Source organism: Emys orbicularis, chromosome 4 (assembly GCF_028017835.1).
Source record: "Emys orbicularis isolate rEmyOrb1 chromosome 4, rEmyOrb1.hap1, whole genome shotgun sequence".
Lineage (NCBI taxonomy): Eukaryota > Metazoa > Chordata > Testudines > Emydidae > Emys > Emys orbicularis.
The window spans coordinates 45290601-45318426 of NC_088686.1; the positions used below are offsets into that span (position 1 = coordinate 45290601).

General features: G+C 41.9%; 2 protein-coding genes across 4 annotated transcripts; one reads left to right on the forward strand and one right to left on the reverse strand.

Annotated features, from left to right (window-relative positions):
* Window positions 1-486: 486 nt before the first annotated feature.
* Window positions 487-8103, forward strand: TRAPPC6B (trafficking protein particle complex subunit 6B). 2 transcript variants are annotated; one of them, XM_065403868.1, is made up of 6 exons: window positions 487-582; window positions 1049-1116; window positions 3398-3515; window positions 5496-5579; window positions 6745-6838; window positions 7904-8103. In XM_065403868.1, exons 1-6 carry the CDS (start codon window positions 487-489, stop codon window positions 7933-7935), a joined length of 492 nt encoding a protein of 163 aa, XP_065259940.1. In that variant the 3' UTR covers window positions 7936-8103. The 2 variants fall into 2 exon arrangements, with proteins under 2 accessions (XP_065259940.1, XP_065259939.1); XM_065403867.1 differs by having other exon boundaries at window positions 502-582; window positions 7915-8103.
* Window positions 8104-10546: 2443 nt separating this feature from the next.
* GEMIN2 (gem nuclear organelle associated protein 2) lies at window positions 10547-27143 on the reverse strand. Of its 2 annotated transcripts, XM_065403066.1 has the most exons (10): window positions 26943-27143; window positions 24323-24407; window positions 17792-17881; window positions 15830-15889; window positions 15510-15623; window positions 13499-13543; window positions 12321-12389; window positions 11842-11952; window positions 11514-11572; window positions 10547-11063 (listed from the first exon to the last, which is right to left on the reverse strand). In XM_065403066.1, the coding sequence occupies exons 1-10, from the start codon at window positions 27062-27064 to the stop codon at window positions 11024-11026; spliced, it is 795 nt and encodes a 264-aa protein (XP_065259138.1). In that variant the 5' UTR covers window positions 27065-27143; the 3' UTR covers window positions 10547-11023. The 2 variants fall into 2 exon arrangements, with proteins under 2 accessions (XP_065259138.1, XP_065259139.1); XM_065403067.1 differs by lacking the exon at window positions 17792-17881.
* Window positions 27144-27826: the final 683 nt, after the last annotated feature.

Sequence of the window (27826 nt, forward strand, 5' to 3'; positions counted from 1 at the left end):
GCTACTGGCTGTGCCAGTTTAAAACATGAGTGAGACCAGGGGCAGGGCAGGGTGTAAAGAGCAGCGATTATACCCAGGCCGTATGGAGAAAAGGGAATTTACTGAATTTCAGGCAGACGTCAATATTTTAAATATCTGATATTAAAATAGTCCCCAAGTTTCACACCTAGCATCCTCTGCCACCTGGAACCGCATCCCCTCACTCTAACTTTGCAACCCCTGGCCCCACCTCCCCATCCTTTGCCCCGCATTAAGAAGAGCGCAGCGCGGTCGCCCCGCCCCCGTACGCTTTTCCCCGGGAGGCGGGGCCCTTGGAGTCTGACAGGGGGAAGCCCCGCCCCTGCCCGGAAGCAGCCCGTTGCCTTGACAGTGAGGCCGCGCTGCTTCCCGGTGCGGCCGGGGTCCGGTGTGGGAAGGAAGGAGCCGGAGAGGGGAGCCGGAGAGGGGAGGCAGCGCGAGGCCGGGCCCTGTCCTGTATCCACCGGCATGACCAGGCCGGAGATGGCTGACGAGACGCTGTTCCTGCTGCTGCACAACGAGATGGTGTCTGGACTGTACCGGGCCGCGGAGCACGGCGAAGGGGTGAGGCGGGGACTACCGGGGGGGAGACCCTCTATTGCCGAGCACACGCACGCATTCGCCTGGGGGCGATCTCCCGGGGGTTCCTTATCCAGCTGGTCCCTAAGCTCCTGCTTGGCACGATGCCTGTGCCCGGAGCAAACCCTGCTCCCGTCAGGATCTCTGGGTGCCAGGAGCACCGTGGGGCAAAGCCCAGCCTGGCGCTGTCCTGGCCGAAGCTAGAGAAAGAAAGACACGAACACGTTTATTTCCTGAACTCAAAATATCTGATTCTTCTGTAAAATCTATCAGGAGAGCCGGCTGGCCAGATCTTACTATTAGCATGTGTTTGCAGGGGAGGAGCACGAGCTAAAATAGCATATCTATAGCTTGAAGCCATTAGGGATGGGTGTGTTCTTATTTTCCCTATACACCCGTGCTACAAGACTGGCGTTAACAGAATATGAAAAGTAACTTTTGTATCTTCTAGGAAAACGGACGATGCATCACTAAACTGGAAAATATGGGGTTTAGAGTAGGACAAGGATTAATCGAAAGGTAAGAATAGTGAGTTTTAAAAAATGTCATCCTATAGCCTTGCTCCCACCCCCTGTGTCTCACTTTGCTGCCCCCACCCCAAACTCTTTCCCCGGGAATACCATGTGGACTGGAGCCCTCCATGAATTTTTGGTATTGAAGTACAGTTTACAGGACTGTACTTTATAGCATCACTTCTAGTGCTTTTTTAAGAGAGATACAACATCAGCTCACCTTCAGACCTTTGGTAGAGTAGCTGACTTTAATTGGTGATTGAATACTTTTGTTAGCAGTCCATCCACTTCACTTTAAAATCATCCATAATTCTTGGATGAATGCAATCTAGTACAGGTGATTTATAGTTCTTTAATTGTCACTTGTTCTAGCACCTTCTCTTTTGATACCTCATTCTCTTATGTTTCATATTTATTACCTGAAGATAAGATGCGGGGGAGATAACTGTGTGGTAAAGACTGAGGCAAACAGATTACATAGTTACACTAATGTCCTTTTTCCTCATGAATTGTGCCTTTTAGGCCTTGTCTACACTACAGAGTTTTGTCGACGCAAGTTACGCCAACATACAGCCATTGCTGTAATTAAACTGCTGTGGCATGTCCACACTACACTCCTTGTGTCAGTTGAGCGCATCCACAATAGCAGCTCTTGCATCGATATAGAGAGTAAAGCACTGTGGGAAGCTATTCCACTGTGCAACGGGCTGCAGGGTGTTTTGGGAAGGGTTTGCAATGCCTCATGGGGGCAGGTACAGCGTCACATAATGAAAGTTTCTCAATCCCATTGTTCCGTGGGCATCCTACTAGATTGCTAACAGCTTTTCAACTGCCCTGGTAACCTGCAACCTAGCCATTTCTGTCAGAAAGCATGGATCCTGCACTGCTGTTCAGTATTGTGCTGTGTGTTCTGAACACAAGGCTATAAGAGGAGCCCAAATGGGGGCTATTTGGCTGGGGGATGCCTTGAAGGAGCATATTAACATTGATCCACAGTAATATGTGTTGCTGTAGTGTGCTGAACCTGGCATTGTTTGTTTGCACCTTTCTATGAACCGTCTAATTGTGTGTGCCCGAAAAGTAACTGACCTTGCTAAACACTAACACAAGAAACTCACAGAAGTGTATATATGTGTGTGTGTGTGGGGTGGGGGAGTGTGTGTATGAGAGCGAGAGACAGAGTATGTGTTGGGGGAGTGTGGATGTGAGAGAGAGACAGAGTGTGTGTTGGGGAAGAGTGTGTGTGTGTTGGGGGAGAATGAGTGTGTTGGCATGCTGTCTATTTAAGTTCAGACAGCAGCCGGAAGCAACCAATCCTGAGGTAGAAGCTGGTGGTGCACAGACAGCTAGTGTCCCCTTATCCCGCAGCTCAGCGGAGACCAGTATACCGACAAGGGGAAGAGGACACCCTGACATCAGCCCCTGCCTCACTCCCTGGCTCAACACAACACAAGTCTCTTCCCCCACCCCCCAATAGCAGCAGCCCACCCTGCCTGCCTGCCGCTGTGGTCCTAGTGCCAGGGAGAGCAGGATTCTGCATTAATGTTTTGATTCAGTGATTCCCTCTGAATTCTCCCACAGCCTCCTCTCCCCACAGACCAAGGAGATCCACCTCCTTCCCTGAAGTCCAGGCAGGAGTGTGTTTGCTGAGGGGAACCCACAGGCGCCGACTTCTACTGGTGCCGGTGGGTGCTCGACCCTCCTCTCCCCCTAGCCCCGCCCTGACTCCACCCCTGCCCTGCCCCCCATCCCCATTCCAACCCCTTACCCAAAGTCCCTGCCCCAACTCCGCCCCCTCCCTGCCCCTAGTCTGACTCCTTCCCCAAATCCCCGCTCCGCCTCCTCCCCTGAGCGCGCCATGTTCCCGCTCCTCCCCCTTCCCTCCGGAAGCTTGCTACAGCTGTTTGGCGTCGGCAAGCGCTGGGAGGTGGGCGGAGGAGCGAGGACGCAGTGCTTTGAATCCTTCCTGCATCCCTGTCAGCCATTCATGCCCCAGGATTAAAGTTAGTAAATTCAAAGATATTGGTCCCACCATAATTTTGCCACTTCATGCGTAGGTATTAAGATAACATAAAAGCAACACACAATACTATGCATACATGAGTGACAGTAGTCAAGGGAGTCTATATTTGAATGTTCTGACTGTGTTCTATACTTAAATCTCAACCAATGTTGCATATAGCTTTTTTTTGGTGTCATTTACTTGACATATGGTCAATTGAGAAAGTCACTGTACACCTGCATTTACTTGAACAAAATCAACCTAACCATTTCTGCTCTGCTCTTAGATTTACCAAAGACACTGCCAGATTCAAGGATGAGTTAGATATTATGAAGTTCATCTGCAAAGATTTTTGGACTACAGTATTCAAAAAGCAAATTGATAATCTAAGGACCAATCATCAGGTATTAATACTGTAGCATAAGAGTTAATTTGTGGAGCTTGTTATAAACATGTTATTATTTTGAAGGAATAATAATATTGCTTTAGTTTGTCCTGGTCTGAGATTAATCATACACATTTTCCATCAGGGATAACCTTTTTCTTTATATGGTCTTATTTTAAAAAGTAGCTGTCCTTAGTTAAAAAGAATTGTTTTAGATACAACTTTCGATGCAGACTTGACTATAATAAATATTGGAGTGGTGTTATAGTCTTTTGCCATTTTACAAGATTAATGCGCAGATCATCAAAGGAATTTAGGCTTCTAACTTCTGTTAAAATCAATAGCTGCTTAAATACCTTTGAGGATCTGAGCCTAAATGCCTGCAGTCCCCCAAACATTTTTGTAGTACTGCTGCACCAACAGACCCCAATGCAAGTACACAGTCCAGAAATGGAGATGGCAATTGTGGTTGAGTTTTGTTGTTTTACAACACATTTTTACATACCTGATGAATCATTTAATAGAAAACAATTTCACTTTGTCATACATTTTATCTCAAACTGCCTGCATAATATTTCTCTAGAATGAGTTCCTTGAACCATTTTTACTTTGAAGTCATTATTGTATGCTTTAGAATGTTGCCATTTGAAATACTTCCACCCTGCTAAACACATTTTGTATGAAACAATTGACAAACTTTCACTGCAAATTGGCATCCCACTGATATGACACTGTATTCATGTCCCTTCCTCTGTGGAGCTAGCCAGTTCTCAAAGCTATAGCAGAATCATATAAATGGCTGCTTTCATTGTTAGAGCCTCAAATCCCTGTTTTTTCTTTCCAATAATCCATGATATGGCACAATTCTCATGATAAAATTGTGGATGGGACACTTGTATGGGGGAGAAATGGCTGCAAAAGGTAAACTCTGTAAAGTATTTAACTTCCAATGGGTATTTTATCACCAATACAATTTAACAAGGAATGCTTGCGAATTAGAAACTGCATACTCAAATTTAATAATTTGTTCTTTGTTCTAATAGTTATTATATTCCAAAAATATTTGAGATCTGTAATAGCAGAGCCTTAAACATTGTCAGTTTTATATATACCTTTAAATTCATTTCAAGTAATGTTAGGTTATAAATTGACAGAATCATCCTTACCTCTTACAGCCAGAAATTAAGCTTGGAGACATTTTCATTGCATGCTTAGATCAGCCTGTGCTGTTTTTGTACTTCCTGTTACATAAAGTTATGTGGGCACCTTTTTAATATGTGCAGAGATGGATTATTAGAATCTGCTTTTATGCTGTTCATATCAGGGAGTACTCATGTCCATATCCTCTCCAATGATTTTTCATAATTAAATTATTTTGGGGGGAAAGTAGTGGAGAAAAAATTTACAGTTTCTTAAGTATTAAAATGAACATATTAACAACAAACAAAATTTAATACATCAGAGCTGCTGTTAAAATTATTCTTCAGCACTGGAAAGACTTCTCCCAATTACATGTAAGTCATCAGGCACATCTCAGCTTCACAACTTTAACCCTTGAAAGATTTGTGCCAAAACTAAGTTAGGTATGCAGATACCACAACAATGAATGTGCTTTGCGAACCTGGGTACATAAAGTCATTACAGGGTTCTAAATACAAAGAAATTATCTTAAGAAAACATTATACACTTCTTATCAGCAAGTTGATAATATGTATTAATGCAATATTGTGGTTTTGTATAAGCTTGTATTTTGAAGTATCTTTTCTATGGTTCCTGTTTTTAAATTTTATTTTATAAAACTTAAAGAAACAATTCAGTTTCAACTTTCCACTCTTTATTCTTTATATATAGTGTAAATTCAGTTTTCTGTTTCAATCTGGAAACATTTCACTGTATTTGTAAATATCTCTTACAAAAAGATTAACTGATTCTCTCCAAAAAGGTTGATTACAATATGTTGCTAAATATCCTACTAAAGGAAAAATTTCTTTTCCTATAGGGTATCTATGTCCTTCAGGACAACAAATTTCGTCTCTTGACTCAGATGTCTACAGGAAAACAGTATTTAGAATATGCACCTAAGGTATTCTTCAGCTGTAGCCTGGAAAATTAGCAGTTTTAGATCTGTATTATCTTGATTCAATTGTAAAAATTCTTATGACTGGAGTTGTGTGGATAGAAAAGGTACAAAAATGCGTTTGGAGCATTTTCTGTGTAAGTGTTAAACTAGATATCAGTAATGTTTTCTATTGTATTTAGGTACAGTGAATGTGACTGGTGGGTCAGGAAATAATCATGGTCATTTTGAAGCCTAGCAGTGTCAAGTTTGAGTGGCTTGTCTGACAGAGCAAGGGCTGCATGGGGGTCTCTTCTGCTCTGCCTGTGAGTGGAACATCAACAAACAACACACCTTGCTCTATGGGGAATACTGCAATGGGAGTGACCATTAGCCTCACAAAACTTTTTTATTTCCCTTTAGTAGAAAGCAGGTATTATCAGGAACCTTCCTGTCTTTCTCTTCCATTCCTTTTCTCCTAATTCCCAAGAGATGGTGAGATTATACTAAAGTGATGCTCAAAACAAACTTTCAATGATATTACATTTTTATAAGAAATATCTTCCATCAGATTTTTATAAATAGCTCTGAGTTTTATTAATTTAAATACTGTAGCTAACATAATAGATTAGATAAGTTACATCAGTGCCTCAGCAAAGACTGCTGCTCTGAAGTGGTTTTGGTCAGAGTGGATGTCAGAAATGGAGTGCTCAATTAAATTATAATATACTATAAATATCTCTTAGATGATAGCTTTTGATCTCTTAACAGAAGACATGACTATGGATATTTATAATACTGGATAGAGTCTTGGGAGATTTGCCTCTTTCTGTCTAGTCTGCTTGAGATACTGTTTTCTATTTTATACATTTTTCTGTAAAAATATTTGGAGATATCTTTAAATTCATAACATTTACCCATTTTCTAAGGATAAGCTGAGCTCTGATTTAACAGCAGGTGTCTCAAGTTTAAAATCACTCCCTGAGTATTCTGGTATTAAGTTTATATACCCTCTGGCCAAATGTCTTGCAAAACATTGGCATGTCCTCAAATGTTGAAACAAAACCAGAACTACCACATAGGCTGTTTTTATGCATTTGTAGTTAGATTGTGATACAATGCTAGTATACTTTTATTGTAAACTTCATTTTCGATGATGCTGACATAAAATAAAATATAATTTTATGTTTAGTATCTGGCATTCACCTGTGGACTAATCAGAGGTGGCTTATCAAATCTGGGAATCAAGAGTATTGTGACAGCTGAAGTTTCAGCAATGCCTGCATGTGAGTACATCTCAGATTAGACAACTGTTGTAAAATCATTGAATAGGTTTCCTTATCTACTTCATCACTGTTCAAGTGTTCAATTTGGGACTAGAATTTAAAGCTGTACTAAGTGTGGATGTCAGGAAATAGCTTATTTTGAGTATTATTGAAAGTTGTTCTATTGAAAGAGCAGAGAAGTTTAGCACAGAGAAAAAACATAATTATAAAATGAAAAGCAAAACCAAGAAAAATTCATAGAAAAGAAAGACGGGAAAATGAGAAGCAGCAATCATGCCAGGGTGTGGCAGTAGGGGAAGGAAGGGGAAGATTCCAACCAAATGCGGTTGAGAATTGCTGTTTGAGTATCTTCTACTTTTGGAAAATGACTGCTACTTTTGTAGAATTCCAGGTGCCATGGGATTTAACTTTTTAGTGGTTCTCAAACTTTTTTTACTGGTGACCCCTTTCACATAGCAAGCCTCTGAGTGTGACCCCCCTTAGAAATTAAAAACACATTTTTATATATTTAACACCATTATAAATGCTGGACGCAAAGCAGGGTTTGGGTGGAGGCTGACAGCTCGCAACCCCCCCTCCCCATGTAATAACCTCGCGACCCCCTGAGGGGTCCCGACGCCCCATTTGAGAACCTGTTTTAGTACAACTTGGATTATAGCCTGCAAAATGAACATGTTATATATAGTTAACTATTCAGTCTCCACTCCTCTTCAATATTTACATGAAACCACTAGAAGGGGTGACATAATAGGCTTCACTGCCAACAACCTAATCTAAGTAAGTGTGTTCCCACAGGGCTTTGCACTAGTTTAAATTGTTTCTGTTTTTAACAGATTTAAAATGAAACCGATGCAACTTTGAACATAGACAAACTTGTAAAAATACTTTTAACTGGGTTTAACAAATGTAATAGAATAGCTAGATTTTTTTTTTTAAGGTGAAAAAGAGGACTGCACTGTCTCCTGCTAGCTCTTTTGAACAAAGCAAGTATGAGAAGCTGCTGCCGTTGGAAGGATTTACAGATAATACTGATATTTTGTAACTTGATTCTGCTTTTCTTTGCAGGTAAATTTCAGGTGATGATACAGAAGATGTAAAACATGTTCAGATCTGTGTATCTGCCCTTTTTAAAAAACCCTGTGTACACTAAAGATGTCTTGATTAATTTAGCTTCACCTGTATACCTTATAAATTATAGTAGCATGCAGCACAATTCCTGTATTATGTAAAGTAAATATTAACTTAATAAAAATAGCTTAACACTATATTAGTATCTTGGTATGAAATTAGTAAGTTCTGTACTAAGACATTAAATATCCACCACAATACACATTCAATTGATTAAATAACTTTAACAGAAACACATGCATTTTAGCTACTAGATTGCTGAATAATGAAGATTGCAGGCAGATGTATTTTAAAAATCTTTAAAGTTGGAATTGAAAACCTGAAGTATGGTAGCGTGGGCAACTTTCCCCCTCCCTTTTTGTTCTTTAATAGTGTTAGTTAGATCCTGTGGGTGAGAGTGAATGGATTGTAAAAGGAGGTGAAGAGCTTGTACATTTCAGCAACTGGGGGGTTGACAGAATAATGGTATATTTGTTTATGGGATGTATGGGGGCATTGCTGAAAGAGGGCAGAGTTAAGATTGCTTGGGCAACCTTAACTGTGAATGTCCTGGTTTTTAGAAGTTTGAGTTTTGCTCAATTCAGTATTCTGAAAGGTGATGACATACCCCCAAGCAACTTTAACTTTGCATTAACATAGGGATCTTTTGCCATTCAGTTTCCTAGTTTTTTGAATGGGAAAAGTTATGTTGTTGGTAGAAGTTAGTAGCCATTTAGGCTGTTGTAGATATGTCCCACAATTTGCATACTGAGACATCAGTATTGCCCCGCCAATCAGCTGGGCTTCACCAGCCATGAACCTGACCCCTTCTCTGCTGGCAGACCTTCCACCACTGCAGCTAAGAACAGATGTCCCTGAAGCCTTCACTACTTGGTATACAAACTCTTCTGTTGCTGTTACTTCCCCCCAATCATACAATCCAACTTGAGTAAAGAACAATTATGTTACAGTGGAATGGTGTTTCTGGTCATGTTTTGGAATGCTTGGAGAGTGGAGTTTGTGGCAGAGTCAGTGAGAGAAATCAGACAGTGTCTGTTCTGATACTGCCAGTTTTATGTTTGGGCTAGAGAGGGAATGATTCTATGGCCTGGTGGTTATGGCAGCCATGTGGGACCTCAGGTCCAGTCCCCCCTTTCCCATCACTTTTTCATTATTTATCCACAATATAACAGCTTCAGCAGGTGAGGAAATCTCTCATCAGAATATTGGATAGATCAGTGGTTGAAGCACTCAGAGGTGGGAGACCCCTGTTCAAATCCTTTCTCCCCCTCAGGCACAGAGGGGGGAATTGAATTTGAATCTCCCACATTCCAGGAAAATGCTCTAACCACTCAGCTAAAAGTTATAAGGTGGGCACTACCATTGCTGGCACCACCCATTTTGTGTAGCTGAGGCAGGCACCTAACTCATCCCCTCAAGGAATAGCTTAGGCACCTAGGCCACCTGCCGGGTTACCTGTCACGGATTGCTAAACAGAAATAGGCACAGCCTGGATTTAGGCACCTATTTCAGAGAGAGGCAGAGTTTAGCACACATCCCTGTCATCAGCATCTCCCATTGGCTAGCTTAGATGGCTCCCCATCTATTATTCTGGCTTCTGTGAATCACACTCTTAGCTGCTTAATATCTCTCCCCATTCAGTGTATAAGGAACCTAACCACCTAACTCAGGCTGTGTGGATCAGTGTTGTCCCTGTGGTTGTCTAGGTACCTAAAAGTTAGGCACTGTGACACTCAGCATTGAAACATCTAAGTGCCTTTGTAGATCCCACCTTTTGTTCATCAAAAGGAGAATGTTTAACAGCAGTTAATGGCTATACTACATAAGCTATGTTCAAGTCTACTGTGGTGTAGTGAGAACCGGACAGAATAGAAATTTTGTTCTTACATTTAAATATTGTGAAATGACATTAATGCTATATATTACAGTAACCTGCCATTTATTTGAAATGTTTAAGTATTTTTAACACATTGGATAGCTTCAGTTTCTTGTATACACCCAGCCTTGACTACAAGTGCCAATATTGATAGTTTCTCTCTTGCTTTATAACTGCTAACAGAGCATAGAGAAACTAATTTAATCTAGAAGTGGTTAAATGTACAAAAAGCATACTTGATCAGTGTATGAGACTGACTATTCTTATAAATCCAGTAAAGTTAACAGGATTAACCTTACAGTATTTCTGTCTAGATTACATTAAAGCCAGGTCAAATAGTTGTACAAGCTTGTTCATGCTAATAAATACTCATTATGCTCTGAGTAAATGTGTAATTATTTTACTGCTAAAATTAGTATAAACTAGTTTTATTGTACTAGCATCTAACATTTTCAGATCCTCTCTTGTTTTATCTCCAGTGTATACTGAGCTAATTATTAAATATATTGGAGTCCCTAACTAATAAGGAATATAGTTTTGTAGTACTGTTTAAATTCAGTACCTGAATTGACCATAAAAAAACCCAGTCCGCATGTATATCTAACATGACCACCAATTCTGAAAAGTTGCAGATTATAAATAGCAAAAATAGATGCCAAGAAGCAATTTTTAGAAACATTCTAGCAAGACACACACACACTGAGCAGTTTTGAAAATTTTATTGTAAACGTTTACAAAACCATTTAATATCTGATTCTTTAGATGGGTTCATGAAAGAGGTTTCTCACTGCCTCGAGCTTTCATGTGTAAAAAGCTTGGGGCCCAGTCTTGCAAATCTTTATTCACATGAGTAATTCAATTTCAACAAAAAGGCTTACTCTCCAGAAGTAATTTTTCAGGATTAACTACCCTTGGGTGCTCACAACAACTCAATTTGCTTACTGCTTTAAAGATCACTTGTTTTTGCAGAGAAACAGGCTTAGAGAGAGTGGGTAGGCACTTCGCTGCTGACCCTTTTCAGGTCATGGATTATTCAGCGAGACCAGCAGTCTTTTCCTCAACACCATTCAAGCTCATTACTAAGAAGGTACATTTTGAGCTGCATTGCACCTGGCTGTTTAACACTGATGCTGGTGTTGGTTTTATAGTGATGTGAGACATTTAATGTCCCCGATCTGGGATCAGGAGGGCTCGTCAGCCAGATCACGTTGATCAAAATACCTATCAGAGAAACACAATTTGAATATATTGAGGACAAAGTTAGTCTGAGAGAGAGTTAAGACATGGTCTCCCCCGCCCACAATTAAGTAATTGACAGTGTATTTGCTGTATATTTTACTGCTAGTTTTTATTACCAAAATGTTTCTGGCTTCATATAAGTAATTTTAGATTTGTTCAAAGGTTCATCGTTGATCACATGCTTCAGATGAGCTGTTTTTTTTTAAATTTTACTTCACCTCTCCTTGAGGAAATTAGTATATGCTTCGTTTTCTCCTGGTTTTAAAAGTAAGTCATTTTAACTAAGCAAATGTGTACCACCGAATATAAAGTCTTTCCAAAAACTGTTGCAGCCTATATTCCTTAAAAGCTAATCATATAGCCAAGCTATCTGTGCTTGCTGTGTACATAAATTACTCTAAATTCTACTTATAAAAATGAAGCTTGCAATACCTGCTAACTAAACAGATTAGCAAATTCAGAGCAGACACTTTCTCTTCATTCTTGTTCTCCTGCAACAAAGGAATATGAAGTCTTAGGTCATATGTCTAATATTACTTGACTGCCATTCTTATGCAATTTGTTGGGTTCCCATAAAAATCCAGTAGTTCATTCTCAATACTTTGCTTTTTCATTCACTTGAGTCTACTATCTATATACTATTAAATCAAATAACTTGGATAAATGCAAACTAAGAATTTTATTTCTCAACAATACTGTCAAATCATTCCCCACACTATTCTGAATTGTAAGAATTTTCCCCTATTAAATTGTTACTTACCTCTAGTACTCTGACTTCAGAGCATCGTCTTGCCAACTGCCGAATTAGGGAGTGGGCTTCAGGCAACAAAGGCTTTTCAAGACATGCCAACAAAGCATAAAACCATCTGCCCTAAGTGGATTTAAACAGAAGTACAGCTTGGTATTTTCCAGATCAATTTTTACCATAATTAATTGGTAACACACCAAGGTCCCATACATTGCTATCCATTGCCATTGTACTGAATGCTAGTGGTGACCAATATCTGGTCCAAGAACACACATGTATTAATAAATATTGTCATGATAGAGAGGAGCTAGGGAAAAAAGTTTCAAAGTTTGTTTTAATACGAAGTGTGCGCTCCCTAGGGATATACCTACAGGCAAGGGAGACAAGTTACCATTGTTATGAAAATAAATTTGAGTTTCCTGATATTTATTTTAAATATACAACTCTTCACTGAGTTAGTTTATAGGTAGATAGAATAAATTAAAAATTACCAGTTCTGGAGTAAACTCTTTCTCTCCAAACCAGTTTATCAGATATTCCAGGACGCTAGTTACTGTTGCCTTTTAAAAGAGGAAAAAAGAAAAAAACACCTGAAAAGGAAGCATGACTACGTATAACAGTCATTGCACCAATTTTTGATGATTATAGTTTATAAAGAACTATATCAAAAGCAAACAGAAGCATGACTTCACTTTTCATTGGATATAAACAAGTGTCATTTCACTCTCTATGGTGCATCTAGACAGGCATTTATTTCAGTCTGAAATTTGATATAAAGGAGAAAGGAAATTTCAGGACAGATGTTGCTGATATTGGAAAGGACTGAATATATAGTAAGAGGACGAAATGATGCCCAAAGTGGACCACAATACTTAAAACTAAAATCAGAGGTATAGAAAGACTTTCATGTCAGACACTGAAAAAATTCAGACTGTTTAGAGATGACTAACAGGGGACATAATAGTATGAGGGGCTTCCATGACTGTTCAGAATTCCACAAGACATTCCACATGCTGTTCTCCGGGTGGCTTGTAACATCCGGGATAAAATTCCATCAACGGAGGCGTGGAGGTGGCCTACAGGCAGACACCCTATTACATGGGTTCATGAAGTCTGTTCCGACGTCGGACTTTTAGCCCATCAAGCCCTTGCAGCCACACAGGAATGGACCAAATGGTGAACAATCGCTACAGCCAACCCTTTTAGTTAAGTGTTGAAGTAGTAGTAGCAGTGGTGCAGTAAGCAATGTGACTAAACATCACATCTGTTGTGTTTGTTCTCTCATCCTGTCTTCAGGAGGAGAAGCATATGCAATGGAGTGGATTGTTTTGGTGGGTTTTTTTTTATTAATTATTTAAGCCACAATTTGAGAATGTGTCTTCAGTACCAGCAACAATAATAAAAAGTAGTTCATGCGAACAAAAAAATATTTCTATTTAAACACTAAGTATCAATGAGGAAAGGGTAGAGATTTGATGTTAGTTTTACCAAGTAAGACTCTAGTGACAGGTTGCAGTAATGCCTCAAACAAGTTTTATGGTATAAATTGTTTCCTTTAATACAGTGACACTCAGATGGGATATCCATGGAATTAATAGGAAAACTATAGAAAAAGTAAACATTTTTGGTGAGAAATATTTTATTCTCATAAGTAGAAACATAGACTTACCTGATTCATTCTGCTAACAATACTTAAAAAAGGGGGAAAACCGATCTGAAAAGAAAAATCATGGTGGAACTGTAATATATAAAGTAAACTTCCCAACAAATACCCTTGTATTTTAAGATTTAAATTAGAACCGAGTTTGAACATGAGGACATAAATCCACTTCATATTTTTCATTGTAATGGGTTTTCAAAGCATACTAAGTACTAATTTCGAAAATACCAGTTACAATTAATAATGGGAAGAGCAATAAATACTCCTGGGGGAATTCTGCACCCAAAAATAAAAAATTCTGTGCACAACATTATACAATTCTGCATATTTTGTCAAAACAACACTATATAATCACACGTTTCCATTATTTTTGAATTATTTCAAAATATCTGTCAGTAACTATGTCTGTAACAAAACAGACAAAAATTTTTTCCCAGGAGCAGAGAGTTAAAGAAACCCCTATGACAACCCAGTTCCTGTTTCTCTGCCCCCTACTCCCCAGAGCCCAGCTGGGGGGCCAGATACCCATAACCCCTTCCCCGAGCCCAGCTGCAGGACAACCCCCTACCTCAGAGCCCAGCCACGGGGCACCCCCCAACCAAGTCACTTGCATGCACCCCCTACTCTTCCAGAGCCCAGGGATCCAGAGAGAGAAACAGCATGATGCTGGGTCCTGGGCTTGTGTGGAGTTTCCTGCACGCCATCTCCTTCCTTCAGGACGTGCTGGGAAATGCAGCTGCAGGAAACCCTCCAGCTCCTCCCCCCGCCCCTCCAGCAGTATCTTCAATTTGTGAGCTGGGTTCTGCCATGTCCAGTGCCCCGTAATGGCGGCCAGCAGCTCTGTAGCCCGTTTCTGTGGGGGGAAAAGGAAATTCTGCGCAGAACATTAACTTCTGTGCAAATTTTGCATTGTGCAGTGGCACAGAATTCCCCAGGAATAAACAAAGCAAACATAAGCAGTAAAAAATAGCTATTCATCTAAATGTTACCAAATACTGGGAGAGGCAACAGATTTTAAAAGGACAACTTGAATTTCTTTAAATTGCAATTTTTTAAAAAAAGTTATTGTTTGAGTCATAGACTCTTTAAATAGGTCCTGAATTTTTATAAGTGTTTTCTGGCTCTCTGATGTTTACTAAGGGCCTTTTGGGCATGTCCAAGAGCAACAACAAACATGCCTGAGCACACCTCTACACCTACCTCTCTGTATACAGACATGCTCACCCAAACTCCTTCCTCTGTGTACACACCCATGCCTGATGCCTCCGTGGCTTCAGCTTTGCTGCTATCACTACTAGTAAGCACACTCTTAAGAGGCTTAGGGAATAACATATAAGAGTTCCCCGGAGAGTGGTCTGCACAGGAGACAAACTGCAACTGACCATCAACAAAAAATGGAGACTATGCAGAAAATGCTGTTAAACACACAGAATAAAACATTGTCTCTAACATGTTTCAGTTAATAGTAATCCTAAGAGTAACTTAGGGCAGGTCCACACTGGGGCGGGGGATCGATCTAGGAAACGCAACTTCAGCTACGAGAATAGCATAGCTGAAGTCGACGTTTCCTAGATCGAACTAAATTTACTTACTGCGGGTCCACGCGCCGCAGGCAGGCTCCCCCGTCGACAGCGCTTCCTCCTCTCGGCGAGCAGGAGTTCCGCAGTCGACGGGGGAGCGCTTCTGGGATCGATCTATCGCGCCCAGAGGAGACGTGATAAATCGATCCCAGAAGATCGATCTCTACCCGCCGAATTGGGCGGGTAGTGTGGACCAGCCCTTATAGTAGTAGATACATAATTTTCAGATGGAAATATAAAATCAGATTCTCTGCTTCACCAAGTTTCCACTTAACATAGCAGGGAGGTGTGCAGCATGTTCATTACAGAGCCTGTTTTGGATTCAGATTGGATCTGCACTGAGCCCAACACATCAGGACAGTTTCTGGAAGCTGCTAATGAGACATAACAGCCAAGAACTAAGAAGGAGCTTGAGTACTCTTATTGAAAGTGATACCTACCTTAATGTAATCAATTCCTAGGTTTTCATTACCAGACACTGCAATAGCTGCTTCCGAATATAACTTTTCACCCAGACAAAACAGTTTCCAGCCTTCTTCATCCTCAGATTTTGGCTGAAAAAGGTAAATAAGAGTGGGCTACTTTTCATATGATATTATGATTCAGTATTTTCATTACATAAGTTATATATTTTCAAACAATTTATAACTCTGGTAATCCTGATTTGCAGTTAAACACAATTACTAAAGCACCACCATTATCAGCATAAAACAATTTAGCAGTAAAGATGTTCACAAAATTTGTTATAAAATTCACTCACCATTGTAACATTGCTGTCCAAATGTTGTGCCTTCCAATGATTTCTGTGTTTATTCACACTCTGTAGGATTAAAATAATTAAGCCTGATTATGGTTTATAATATAATGATTTTATTTTAGTCAAAGTAGCTTTCCATCTCCAAATTGCTTTAATTGGGCCTCCATAACCATAAAAAAAACAATTCAATACCATTATAATGGTTATTTTTCTTTTAGAAAAAGTAGATTGCATGTTGCTGTAAAAATATGGTAAATAATTGATCAAATTATTCATGTATTTCTTTTAATATAACAATGTATTGCAAGTTGTAAGCTCCAATTTACTATTTTATAACCTGTATAGGTTATAGGGAGAGATGAAATATGAATAAAATTTGTTGCTTGGTTAGTCTACTCAAAATTTTACTTTAAATACTCCTTCATTTATATAGCTTTGACAGTCTCTAGAACCATAATTTTAACACTATTAATCCTTTAAAATGTTTACTTAAGGTAAACCATCTTAAGGTAGCAATCTTAAGAAAAAGGGTTTTCAGTTATTGAAAGACTGCCCTTGCTTCTGTTTTGAGATTTTAAATGGGGAGCTTTCACCTTCATAAGCCAACTTTCTCCTTCTTCTGGATCTGGCAGAGTTATCATGTGTTTGATAATCTTGCCCTAGAAATAAGCCTCAACAAGTACTGCAGTATCCTAAATGAGGGGAACACTGGCTGAAGAGAACCAAAACCTGGCTGAAGAGAACACAAACACTAGGTATAGCAAGAAAACAACCGTGAGTAAGAGGTTAGATGTATTTAGATTCTCAGTCCAGTATGAGTCAAGGACCTTCATAGCATCAAAATACCTCTTTGAAAGTAGATGTATAAAGTTTGTCCAAAACTAAAATGGCCTGCTTTGACAGTATTCTGGAGATTGAAGTTTAAACCTTTGGAATTCAAGGTATGTTTTCCAACCAGTGATTGTTATTGCAGCAAAGTTTTTTTTGTTTTGTTTTGTTTTTTAAGCAGGCACCATGAGACCAGAACTCTGCTAAAAATCAGAAGACATGACAGATTTTATACAAACATAATGCTAGCATAGAGGTCTAGCCTTCTGATTCTTCTTCACTACTACTCTTGCATGTTTACATGGATACTAACACCAATTCTTTTCCTTCCCCTCCATGCTAATTCTGCTAGAGGTAAAAGAGGTCAGCATTTAACATGCTGCAATAGAAATGCTATATGTTTTAAGTCACTTAAGATCTTAGAGTATTGAAACTTCGTGATAAAAGTCTAGTTTACTATTTGTTTACCTTTTGAATTTTACTCAGCTTGGAGGGGGGGGGGGGGGAAAGGCTATTCAGTTTCCCTTTCTAGTTCTCATACAATGGGGCAACTTGCAAGCACTGTACGGAAAATGTAAGATACGACCATCAGATCTGTGCAGATGGACCTTTCTACCTAGATGGAATCCTACTGAAGTCAATGGGTTCTTGTATGGGTGTAAGGTACTGTCCATGAGCCCAATTACTGGACTGGGACCCAAATGTTTTTATTTTGATCTTAGTAGTTCATTAAAACATTCCTAAAAAAAATGACAAAATGTAGTATTAATGTTAGCTACAAAAAACCCCTAAGCTTTGCCCTCAACTACTTGACAGAGACCCTATAAATACACAGATATCATCATTTACAAGACTTTGTTCTCAGCCAGCTAAATGTATGATTGCCTGTTTTCTCCAAGAACCTCTTTGGTGCTGGAGTGTCATGATAAATTAGGTTTACCAAAAAACGCCAAACAAACAAGTTTTCCAAAGACAGAGCAGTCATCTACTTTATTATTTTCTACCATAAAATGTTACATCCTATATCTTTCCCCAGAATACAGTAAAGTCCACTCTTCCACCCCAAAAAACCAACACCACCACATTAGATGCCATCATATCCAAACTGCACTAGTTTGTGAACACTCTGTTCTTTACCTGACGAACTGCTGAAAAATGAGACACTTGCTGCTGCTGCCATTTGAGAGTTGGAGAATATCCCTCAGGGGCAGGATGGCATCCTGTAAGCTAAGAAAGCATAGGTAGGATCTTTTTATAACAAGTAATCAACAAACAGACCCCTAAACTAATCAAGTCTAAAACTAAGAATTTCCACTTAAAGTACATGTGAAACTAGAAAGACAAGACAAGAGAAAATTCTACTTTGAGAAAGAAAACAAAACCAGACCCAATTCTCACATTTGGCAAAACAAATGTCATGTTTTAACTAGTGATATGCTGAAGATAGCCAAATGACAGATGTACCCCATTCTCTTACTATTAAGTATTGTTTACTCATAATGATAGAGGAAATTCTCTAAAATAGAATGGTCATTATTTTTCTTTTTCTGATTGTAGCTTTAAATAGCTTATTTTGCACAAATGCAAATTTTACAGAAATCTCAATCAGATATATTGACTGTCTTACTTCATATCACAAGCAAGTGGATAGCCTGATTTGCATAGAATAAAAGACTGATCTACAAAAATACATTGTTTTAGGGCCCTAAACAGATCTATCACTTCAATTAAGAATGGGCATCTGCCAGCCATATAAGGCATCAGTGCAGAAACAGAAGAATTACCGTTCCAGATCTCCACATAAAACCCCATGAATTTGTAATAAAAATCTAGGAGGCGGAGATGAAAATTTTTAAATGCGTGTAGTTAAGTGCCTTTTAGAGGGAGGGATAATGAAAAACCTCTGTAATGACTTCTTGCAGGTGGGATGCTGAACATTTAGCAAGAATATAGGATGTATCTCTGGATTAAAAGTGAACCCCAAAACTCACACTAATCCACTACTTTTACAGTTCAGTATTGAGCCAACTCCCTATTTTATTACATTAAACAAGCTCTGAATGATTCACTGGAAGAGACACACAAGCAGGAAATTCCACTATTATTTCCACTAGATACAAGTTAAAGAAAAGTTAATCTGAACTGAAATGTATGTTGAAACTATTTTAATTCAATTTTTTTAAGTACCACATTTTGCTTGACTACATCCCAATTTAATTTTACAAACCCTTAGGTTTGGTCTACACTACAAAGTTAGGTCCACGCAAAGCAGCTTATGTTGACCAAGTTTGTGCATATGTCTATGCTTAAATTGGTCTCCCACCGATGTAAACACCCCATTATGCTGACACAGTAATACCATCTCCCCAAGCGGTGCAGAGCCACAGTCCATGTACTTAGGTCAACACAGTGCGAGTATAGACACAGCATTACTTATAGCAATCCTAACTGTCCTCCAGCAGCTGTCCTATAATGCCCCACACTGACCACTCTGGTCCCCATTGTGAACTTTACTGCCCAGGGGTCGCATAAACCGGAAACCCCTACTCCCATTTAAAGCCTTGCAAATTTTGAAATTCCGTTTCCTGATTGCCTGGCATGATGTGCACACCTAGCAGCTTTCCATTGTTGAGTGCAATTGCCCAGCTGACCATGCTGGCTACATACTCCAGATGTACTCCTGCCTGGAGTAGACAGGAGATATTGGATCTCCTGGGCCTGTGTGGAGAAGAGGATGTGCAGGCACAGTTTCAAACCAGCTGTAGAAACATCAATATCTACCAGCACATTGCTCAGGGGATGCAAGAGAAGGGACCAGCAGCAGTGCCGCATGAAAGCCAAGGAGCTGCGGCAGGCATACCAGAATGCCAGGGAGACCAACGATCGATCCAGTGCCAAGCCACAGACCTGTCCCTTTTACAACCTCTGAGAACCCAGAGTCACAACCCCTTGGTGTGAACAGCACGGAGGAAGAAGAGTTGGTGGTGGTGGATGAGGAAGAGGAGGAGTATGGGACAGGAAACCAGGGATCCAGCTGCACATCGAGCTAGGACCTGTTTCTGACTCCACTGCAGTCCAGCCAACCCTGGGTAAGTGTGTGGATAAATTTTCAATTACAGGGATGGCACTCCCAAAGTAGCAGGACACATCTTTGGACTTTTCATTAATTTACTCATGATAGCAGAGCTAGTGGTACAACCAAGAGATGTAGAGTTGCTATCTGTTTTTCATTCCCCTCTAGAGTTAGCAGGGGGGAAGGTGGAGCGGAGAGGAGGAGATGTGGAGAATATGATCATGTGGAGCAGTTTATGTTTGTACACAGGGAGGTCCCTTGAATCCTCCTGAGAGATCTGCATGAAATTTTCATGGAGGTACTCTGCAATCCTCTGCCAAAAGTTTCTAGGGAGGGCTGCCTTATTCCTTCGCCATAGGACACCATTCCACAACACTCAGCAATAACTTCAGCAGGCACCACTGCAATACACAGGCTAGCATCATAAAGGCCCAGGCAGCTTCAAGACACCAGCAGCAGCTGTCCTTTCTCTGCCTTTGTTACCCTCAGGAGTGAGATATCAGCTAAAAATCACCCCAATCCCTGGTGGGCCACCCTCACCATGGCTGGTGCTGTGACTTACACTGTCTACAAGCAATCCCAAGCAGAAGTGAGAATGTAGTGCTTAAAACTTTAGGAGAGCAAGGAGAGTGAGTTCAGCATCTTAAGGTCCACTTTCTGTAGTGAATAGGCTGACAATGTTACCCCTGTGTGTTTTGTCTTAAAACAGCTGCCATTACAGCCTTCAGGATCTTCCCCCTGCACACCTGCAGAACGCCTGAACCAGAAAAGGAGGAGAAAGAGGACTTGGGATGACATGTTCAATAGGATCCTGCAAGCCAGTGCTGCATTGTATCGTGAGCACAAGGCATGAAGGATGAACACTATGGACAGCCTGGAGAAGTAAAGAGTGGAGAGGGGAAGGCCCAGGAGTTCCAGCAGGAAAAAGGAGAGAGAGAGAGATGCATTAGGACATAATAGGGATTTTCAGGCAGCGCAAACAGATGTTGCAGGCTCTGGTGGACCTGCACGTTCAACAATCCCAGGCTCGCCTCCCTCTACCATCCATTGAGAACTCAGTATCAGGAACACCCCTATATCCCACATAACATTCCATATGGCAACATTCCCCTACCACTCCACCCCAAGGGACATTAAAGACAATCACAGCTTCTCATACGCTGACTTGTAAAAGCCATGGTTGGTGTATGTGTAGCTGAAATGGACATCAACATTTTCCCCCCTTCATAATAAATTAAGAGAACAGAACTTAAGAATGTATTTGTTTTAAAATTGCACAAGGGTTTTTTTTAACTAATTTTGTTACAGAATAAAATTATATTATTTGGAAAATAATTCATCTTTATTAGTTCACAACATATGCTGCCAAGTGCTCAGCAGTTCTGAAAGCAACCAATTACCCGTTACTGCACAACGACACACAAATCATAGGCTCATTCACAAACAAAATTAACAGGTGAAATGACAATGTTATATTCCTACACGTAATTGCCACAAAATTGCTACCAGGCTACAAAAGAGCAGGACCTGGCCAACACCACACACTACTCTGGCTCGCTGTTAAACTGGTTTCTGAAATCTCCCTGAGCTGTATACCTCCATGTTGAGCTCTTCTAATACCCCTTGTATCTGGCTGTTCAAATTCAGCAGACAGCTGCTCCACCTCCACCCTCGTGGAAACTTTACCCCTTTGCTTCACATATATTATGCAGGACACAGCAAGGAGTTATAACCATTGGGATATTTTTCTCACTGAGGTCCAATCTTGTGAGTAAACAACGCCAGCGACCCTTCAAATGACCAAACGCACATTCAACCGTCATTTGGCACCTGCTGAGCCAGTAGCCGAATCATTCCTTGCTGCTGTTGACGTGGCCAGCGTACGGCTTCATGAGTCGGGGAGTAAAAGGAAGACTGGGTCACCCAGGATCACTATTGGCATTTCAACATTCCTAATGGTAATCGACCGGTCGGGAAAGAAAGTCCCTGTTTGTAGCTCCCTGAACAGTCCTGTGCTCTTAAAGATGCAAGCGTCATGCACCTTCCCTGACCAACTGATGTTGGTGAAGCGCCCCTGGTGATCCACCAATGCTTGCATAACCACAGAAGAGTAGCCCTTTCTGTAGATATTCTCAGTGGCAAGGAGGTCTGGTGCCAAAATAGGGATATGTATGCCATCTAGCACACCATCACAGGTGGGAATCCCATTGCTGCAAATCCATCCACTATGTCCTGCACATTGCCAGGAGTCACAGTCCTCTTAGCAGAAGGCGATGAATGGCTCTGCATGCTTGCATGATAACGGTCCCAGCGGTGGATTTCCCAAATCGAAATTGATTCCAGACTGACCGGTAGCAATCTGACGTTGCAAGTTTCCACAGTGCGATCACCACTCACTTCTCCCTGTCAGTGCTGCTCTCATTTTGGTGTCCCTGCACTGAAGGGCTGGGGTGAGTTCAGTGCACAAATCCAGGAATGGGGCCTTGTGGATCTGAAAGTTATGCAGCCACTGCTTGTCACCCCAAACTTGCAATATGATGCAACCCCACCAGATCAGTGCTTGTTTCTTGGGCCCAGAAGTGGCAATCCACCATCTGGAGCTGCTCTGTGAACGCCACCAACAACCTTGAATTGGCTTTTGCTATGTTCCACAGCAATCTGTCCTCCAAGGAATTGCCATGGTCCCCACTCATTCGGTTCTTCCTGAGGCTCTGCAAATACTCCAGGATTGTGCGCCCTGTGCTTGCAACGTTCATAACAATAGTGCAGAGCTGCGCAGGCTCCATGGTTCTGTCAGAGATGGCAGACAGTGAGGAGGGCTGTGTGGGTTTGTGGGATTTTGAAAAAGAGGTGCAAAAGTTATGGATACATATAACATTATGGGATGGAGACAGTAGCAAACTGGGAAGTTGACCCCATGCTCCCAGCTACCCCTGCATGACTTGTTTCAGCCCCATCATGCACTGCCAAAGCCTCCCAAAAGACAGTGAACACAAGAGTGGTGAGTTGCACAGTGGGATACCTACGCATGCAGCACAGCACTCTGCATTGATTCAAGCACTCCTGATGAGTATGTACACCGCCGAACCAAGGAGCCACGTATGCAGGCACACAAACGACATACACCTCTACCCCGATATAACGCTGTCCTCGGGAGCCAAAAACTCTTACCGTGTTATAGGTGAAACCGCGTTATATCAAACTTGCTTTGATCCACCGGAGTGCGCAGACCCCCCCCCCCCCCCCCCGGAGTGCTGCTTTACCGCGTTATATTCGAATTTGTGTTATATCAGGTCGCATTATATCGGGGTAGAGGTGTACTAATTTTGGCGGCTGTACGCCAGCGTAACTTGAGTCAACATAAGTTTGTAGTGTAGACATGCCATTAAACAAAAACATTTCTCTCTCCTGTTGTGTGATCAACAGAAACAAAAAGGAAACCTGTCAAAACTAAAACTAAGACAACACACTTTCTCCTCTACCATCTCTTAAAGATTGTAGTCTGATCTGCCTCAGTTTCCCATCTACAAAATGGGGATATAATCTCACTGGGGTGTTACGAAGATAAAATCTATTAATGATTGTGAGGTGCTCAAATAATAAGGTAAGGCTATATAAGCATCTAAATAGTTTAGTAATATTAGATTTTAAAAATCATTTATGTTAGAATATTAAATAGATGGTGTCCCCTCTAGAAAGTAAAACAAAATACTATCATTCTAAGGGCCTGATTTAACTCCTATCATCAAAGTTAACTGAAAGATTAGTAACTCCATTGGGAGGTAATCAGTTTTAAGGCTTATCATAAGAAGAGAATACAATATCTTTCTATATGTATTTGAAAACAACTCCATCAAGAAAGGAGAGAAAATTTGAGGGAGGGGAAGTAAAAGAGGAAAGTGTCCCAGGTTGTTCAACTTGGAATCATGAAGTAAAATTGAACAAATGAAAATTTATGACGTGAAATATCAGACAGTTTCCAGAAGAGAAATTGTAGAAGCTCCATTATTTGAACCATTTTGAAGGGGACAGGGCAAAGCCCTAGGACACATACAGTAGAGAATAATCCTGTTTGGCTGACCACAACAGATGGACTAGGGTGATTTACAAAAAAAAAAAAAAAAAAATCTTAAACTAGCAACAGGAAAAGACTAAGAACATACTCTGCATTGATATCCTCGTATCTTTCAACTGTAGAAAAGTTTTATGACAACAATGTTTTATAAACCTTTAAATACAAAATTATTTTAGTTGTATCTGCAGTGAGAAAATATGATCAATTATTTTTGCTGAAGAGTCACACAAAATAGTGTCTTGTATGTTATAAGTTAGATCCGTTGAGTTTTAATGAGACTTCAGTTATCCAGTAATTCACAATCTGGATCTGCAAGACTAGATTCCATTTACTTCTGCAGATTACTTTAAAATTCAGTTACTCTACCACATGTTTGATGCTTACACCATGCATCCAAAAATTTTAATAGACAAACATTTTAATATGAAATCAAAAGCTTTTCTTCTCATTTAACTGTCTACTCTGTTTTTCTAAAAAAATATTTTTAAAATATATACATAAATATATATATAATACTTACTGAAATATTCACTGTCTGCTTCTTTCTCAACTTTCTAGGGTCTATCTGTGCCACAACAACATCTGGGCATCGTGCTGCTTCAATCCTTCAAACAGAAATAAAAGGCTATATTTGAAATCCCTCAGCTATGTCCCTTAGAACCAGAAACTGTCACAGGTTTGGGTTTGCATGAGGAGGTACCTGATCAAATACTAATTCATAACTTAAGAATTGTGCACGTGTTTTGTATCTATTACAGAAAAAAAAAGTTAAAGAAAAATATTTCTTATGGAAGGGTATGGGTTGAGAGTTTTAAAAAGATTTATGAGTTTACAATGTACGCTATGAATGGTAGATAAGTGCCCTCATGTGAGCCAGTCCGTGGCACAGCCAGGAACAGAATCCAGGACTTCTGATTTCTAGTTCTGTGCTTTAGCCACAAGACATCTTTCAATCATAAATATCAGTAAAGGTCAAAGCTATTAGCAACTGTAGCTAGTAAAATACCATCGTATTCCTTCTGTGCAAAACAGACTACAGTCAAGACTAAGAACTTTCTCCTATTATTTGATTATGCCATAATCTGCCTGTCAAAAACACGTGATGATGGATCAGAGAGTGCAGTGGAATTTTAGAAAGTTTTCAAGAATATGGTTGCTGTCTGAAACGAGAAACTTATGAATATCAAAACCTGAACAACCTAGAGTCGGGTAATTTTAGGCTTAAATTTTTAGTATTGTTAAAAATAATCTTGTTATGAATATTGGTATTAATTTAAATTCTCAGTAAGTAATATCACTAAATAACATTTGCACCTTGAACACTGATGTTACCTTGTAAGATTTACAAAGTTAAATTAACTACAGTATTATTCAGACATCAAACTTTGTAATTACTTGTATTACGGTAGCACCTAGAGGAACCAAATGAATTCACAGCACTTTTGTGATGGGTGCTGTCCAAACACAGAAGAGATAGTTCATGTTCCAGAGAGTTTATAGTTGAAGGCCCCGATCCTGCAACATGTAGAGCATAAACAGGGCAGTTTGTCTTTGCACTTACACATTGCTGGACCAGGACCTAAGAGACAAGACAGCTAAAGGGTTTGGTAAATGGGTTAGGCATAGAGTCTGGGACAGGACCTGGATCTCTGAATTCCCAGTGTAGTGCCTGAACAACACTTATTTCTTAAGGGTATGCCTAGAGAGATTGTGGAATCTCATCATTGGAGATTTTTAAGAGCAGGTTAGACAAACACCTGTCAGGAATGGTCTAGATCAGGGGAGGGCAAACTACGGCCTGCGGGCTGGATCCAGCCTAGGGCTTTCAATCCAGCCCACGGGATTGCCAGCTCCGTGGCGCAGCAGGACTAAGGCAGGCTCCCTGCCTGCCCTGGCCCTGCAACGCTCCTGGAAGTGGCCGGCACTATGTCCCTGTGGCCCCATGGGGGATGGGGGGGGGAAGGGGGCAGATGGCTCCGTGCATGGCCCTCGCCTGCAGGCACCGCCCCCTGCAGCTCCCATTGGCTAGGAATGGGGAACCATAGCCAATGGGAACTTCGGGGGTGGTACCCACAGGTGAGGGCAGAGCACAGCAGAGCCGCCTGCCCCACCCCACTGAGCCACTGCCGGACATGCTGGCCACTTCCAGGAGCGGTGCGGGGCCAGGGCAGGCAGGGGGCCTGCCTTAGTCCCGCTGCACGCTGCTGCCAACCGGAGCCACTTGAGGTAAGCGGCGCTGGACTGGAACCTGCACCATGAACCCCTCCTGCACCCCAACCCTCTGCCCTGAGTCCCCTCCTACACCCCAACCCCCTGCCCTGAGCCCCTTCCTGCACCCCACACCTGCCCTGAGCCCCTTCCTGCACCCCACACCCCCTCCCACACTCCAACCCTACATTCATGGCCCTGCATACAATTTCCCCACACAGATGTGGCCCTCGGGCCAAAAAGTTTGCCCACCCCTGGTTTAGATAATATAGTCCTGACACGAGTGTAGGAGGAGCCTGGACTTCACTAGATGATCTCTCGAGGTCCCTTCCAGTCCTATGATTCTACACTACACTGTAAACCTGGGCTCAGATTCAGGGGTGAGATTAGTGAGCTCACAGGACCCAGGGTCTAAGACCCACTGGTCTGAGCCTGAGTACTGCTGTGATTCAGGTCCAAGCCCTGTCATTTTGCAGCGGGGATACAGCTCAAGCCTGGATCCCCAGAGATCTGATCTGAGGCTGCACCCAGGTCCAGCAAATGCAAACCCAGGTTCAGGATGCAGTGCGGACTCACAGGCGGGAGTCGGCAGGCGGGGAGACCCAGGTTGACAATGCAATGTAGGGGGTGGGGCGGCCCCCATACAGGCTGCGCGCTGGGACCAAGGTGGGCTGGAGCCAGCGCCGCAGCTCGCTCGGCGCGCGAGAGCGACACGGGTCAGGGCACAACTCCCTGCGCCCCCGGCCCCTTCACAGAGGGGAGGCGCCCAACGCCCTTCCCCAACGGACTCCCAGGCCGGGCGTGCTCGGGAGAGGCGACCCAGCAGCCCCTGCACCTCACCAAGGGGAAGCGAGACCCGGCCCAGCCCCCAGCTCGGCTCCCCCACGGGGCCAGAGAAGGCCCAGCCCCCAAGCAACCCCTCCCCCACTTACTGGACCCGCTTTAAATACTCCGAGGGCGTCCGCGGGGGCATGGTGGGATCGAAATCCTCCGCGAGGTCACAGTCCCCCACAGGCAGGAGCCGGGGCATCAACTCCTCCACCGCGGACTCCATCTCCGCGCGACGGCCGTTGCCCCCCCGGGAATCGCAGGGCGCAGGCGCGTTGAGGGACGCCGCTTACTCCGCGGCCGCCTCGACTGCTGGTCGAGGAGACAACGCATGCGCGTTGGGGAGGCCGCCCCTTCCGACGCCTGCTGAAGGTCGGTGCAAGCGGAATAGCGCGCTGCCTTTCCCAGGGCTCAGTGGCGGTTGGGACGCCCTCTAGTGGTGCGCCCAAGCTCCCGTTCACATCTCATCCGGCCCTGTCCCGATGCTGGGACCGCCGCTCTCGGAGCTTCTACCCCACCGGCCTGGATTGAAGCATAACTGGACCCAGTGCCTTTTGAGCCTGCAAACGCCATCCCATTACACCATGTGGTCCTTGTTCCAGGCAGTATAGGGCACACTGTCTCCTATTGTAATGATAGTTGTGCCCAAGACGGACCATCTGCTGCCAATACAGTGTATAATTTAGTACCGTGAACAAAACACTACAGGGTGTATTCTCTTTTAAATAGCAATATGCCTTATTTTCCATACAGTTCCCTACTCTCTTGTGACAAAAGGAGGCCATTGTTATGCAATAGGTGCCCAACGAACCACTGCCATGTTGGTATGGGACCTGCCAAAATAACATTGCAATGTGAACATTGTTATGTACAAACTCAGAAACACTGAAACCTTAGCAAAAGCTTGGTATGTAGCTCTCAGCTAGGAAACAGAATGGGAGTAAAATGTGCACAGACAGACACGTCTGCAGAGAACTGCCATGTACTA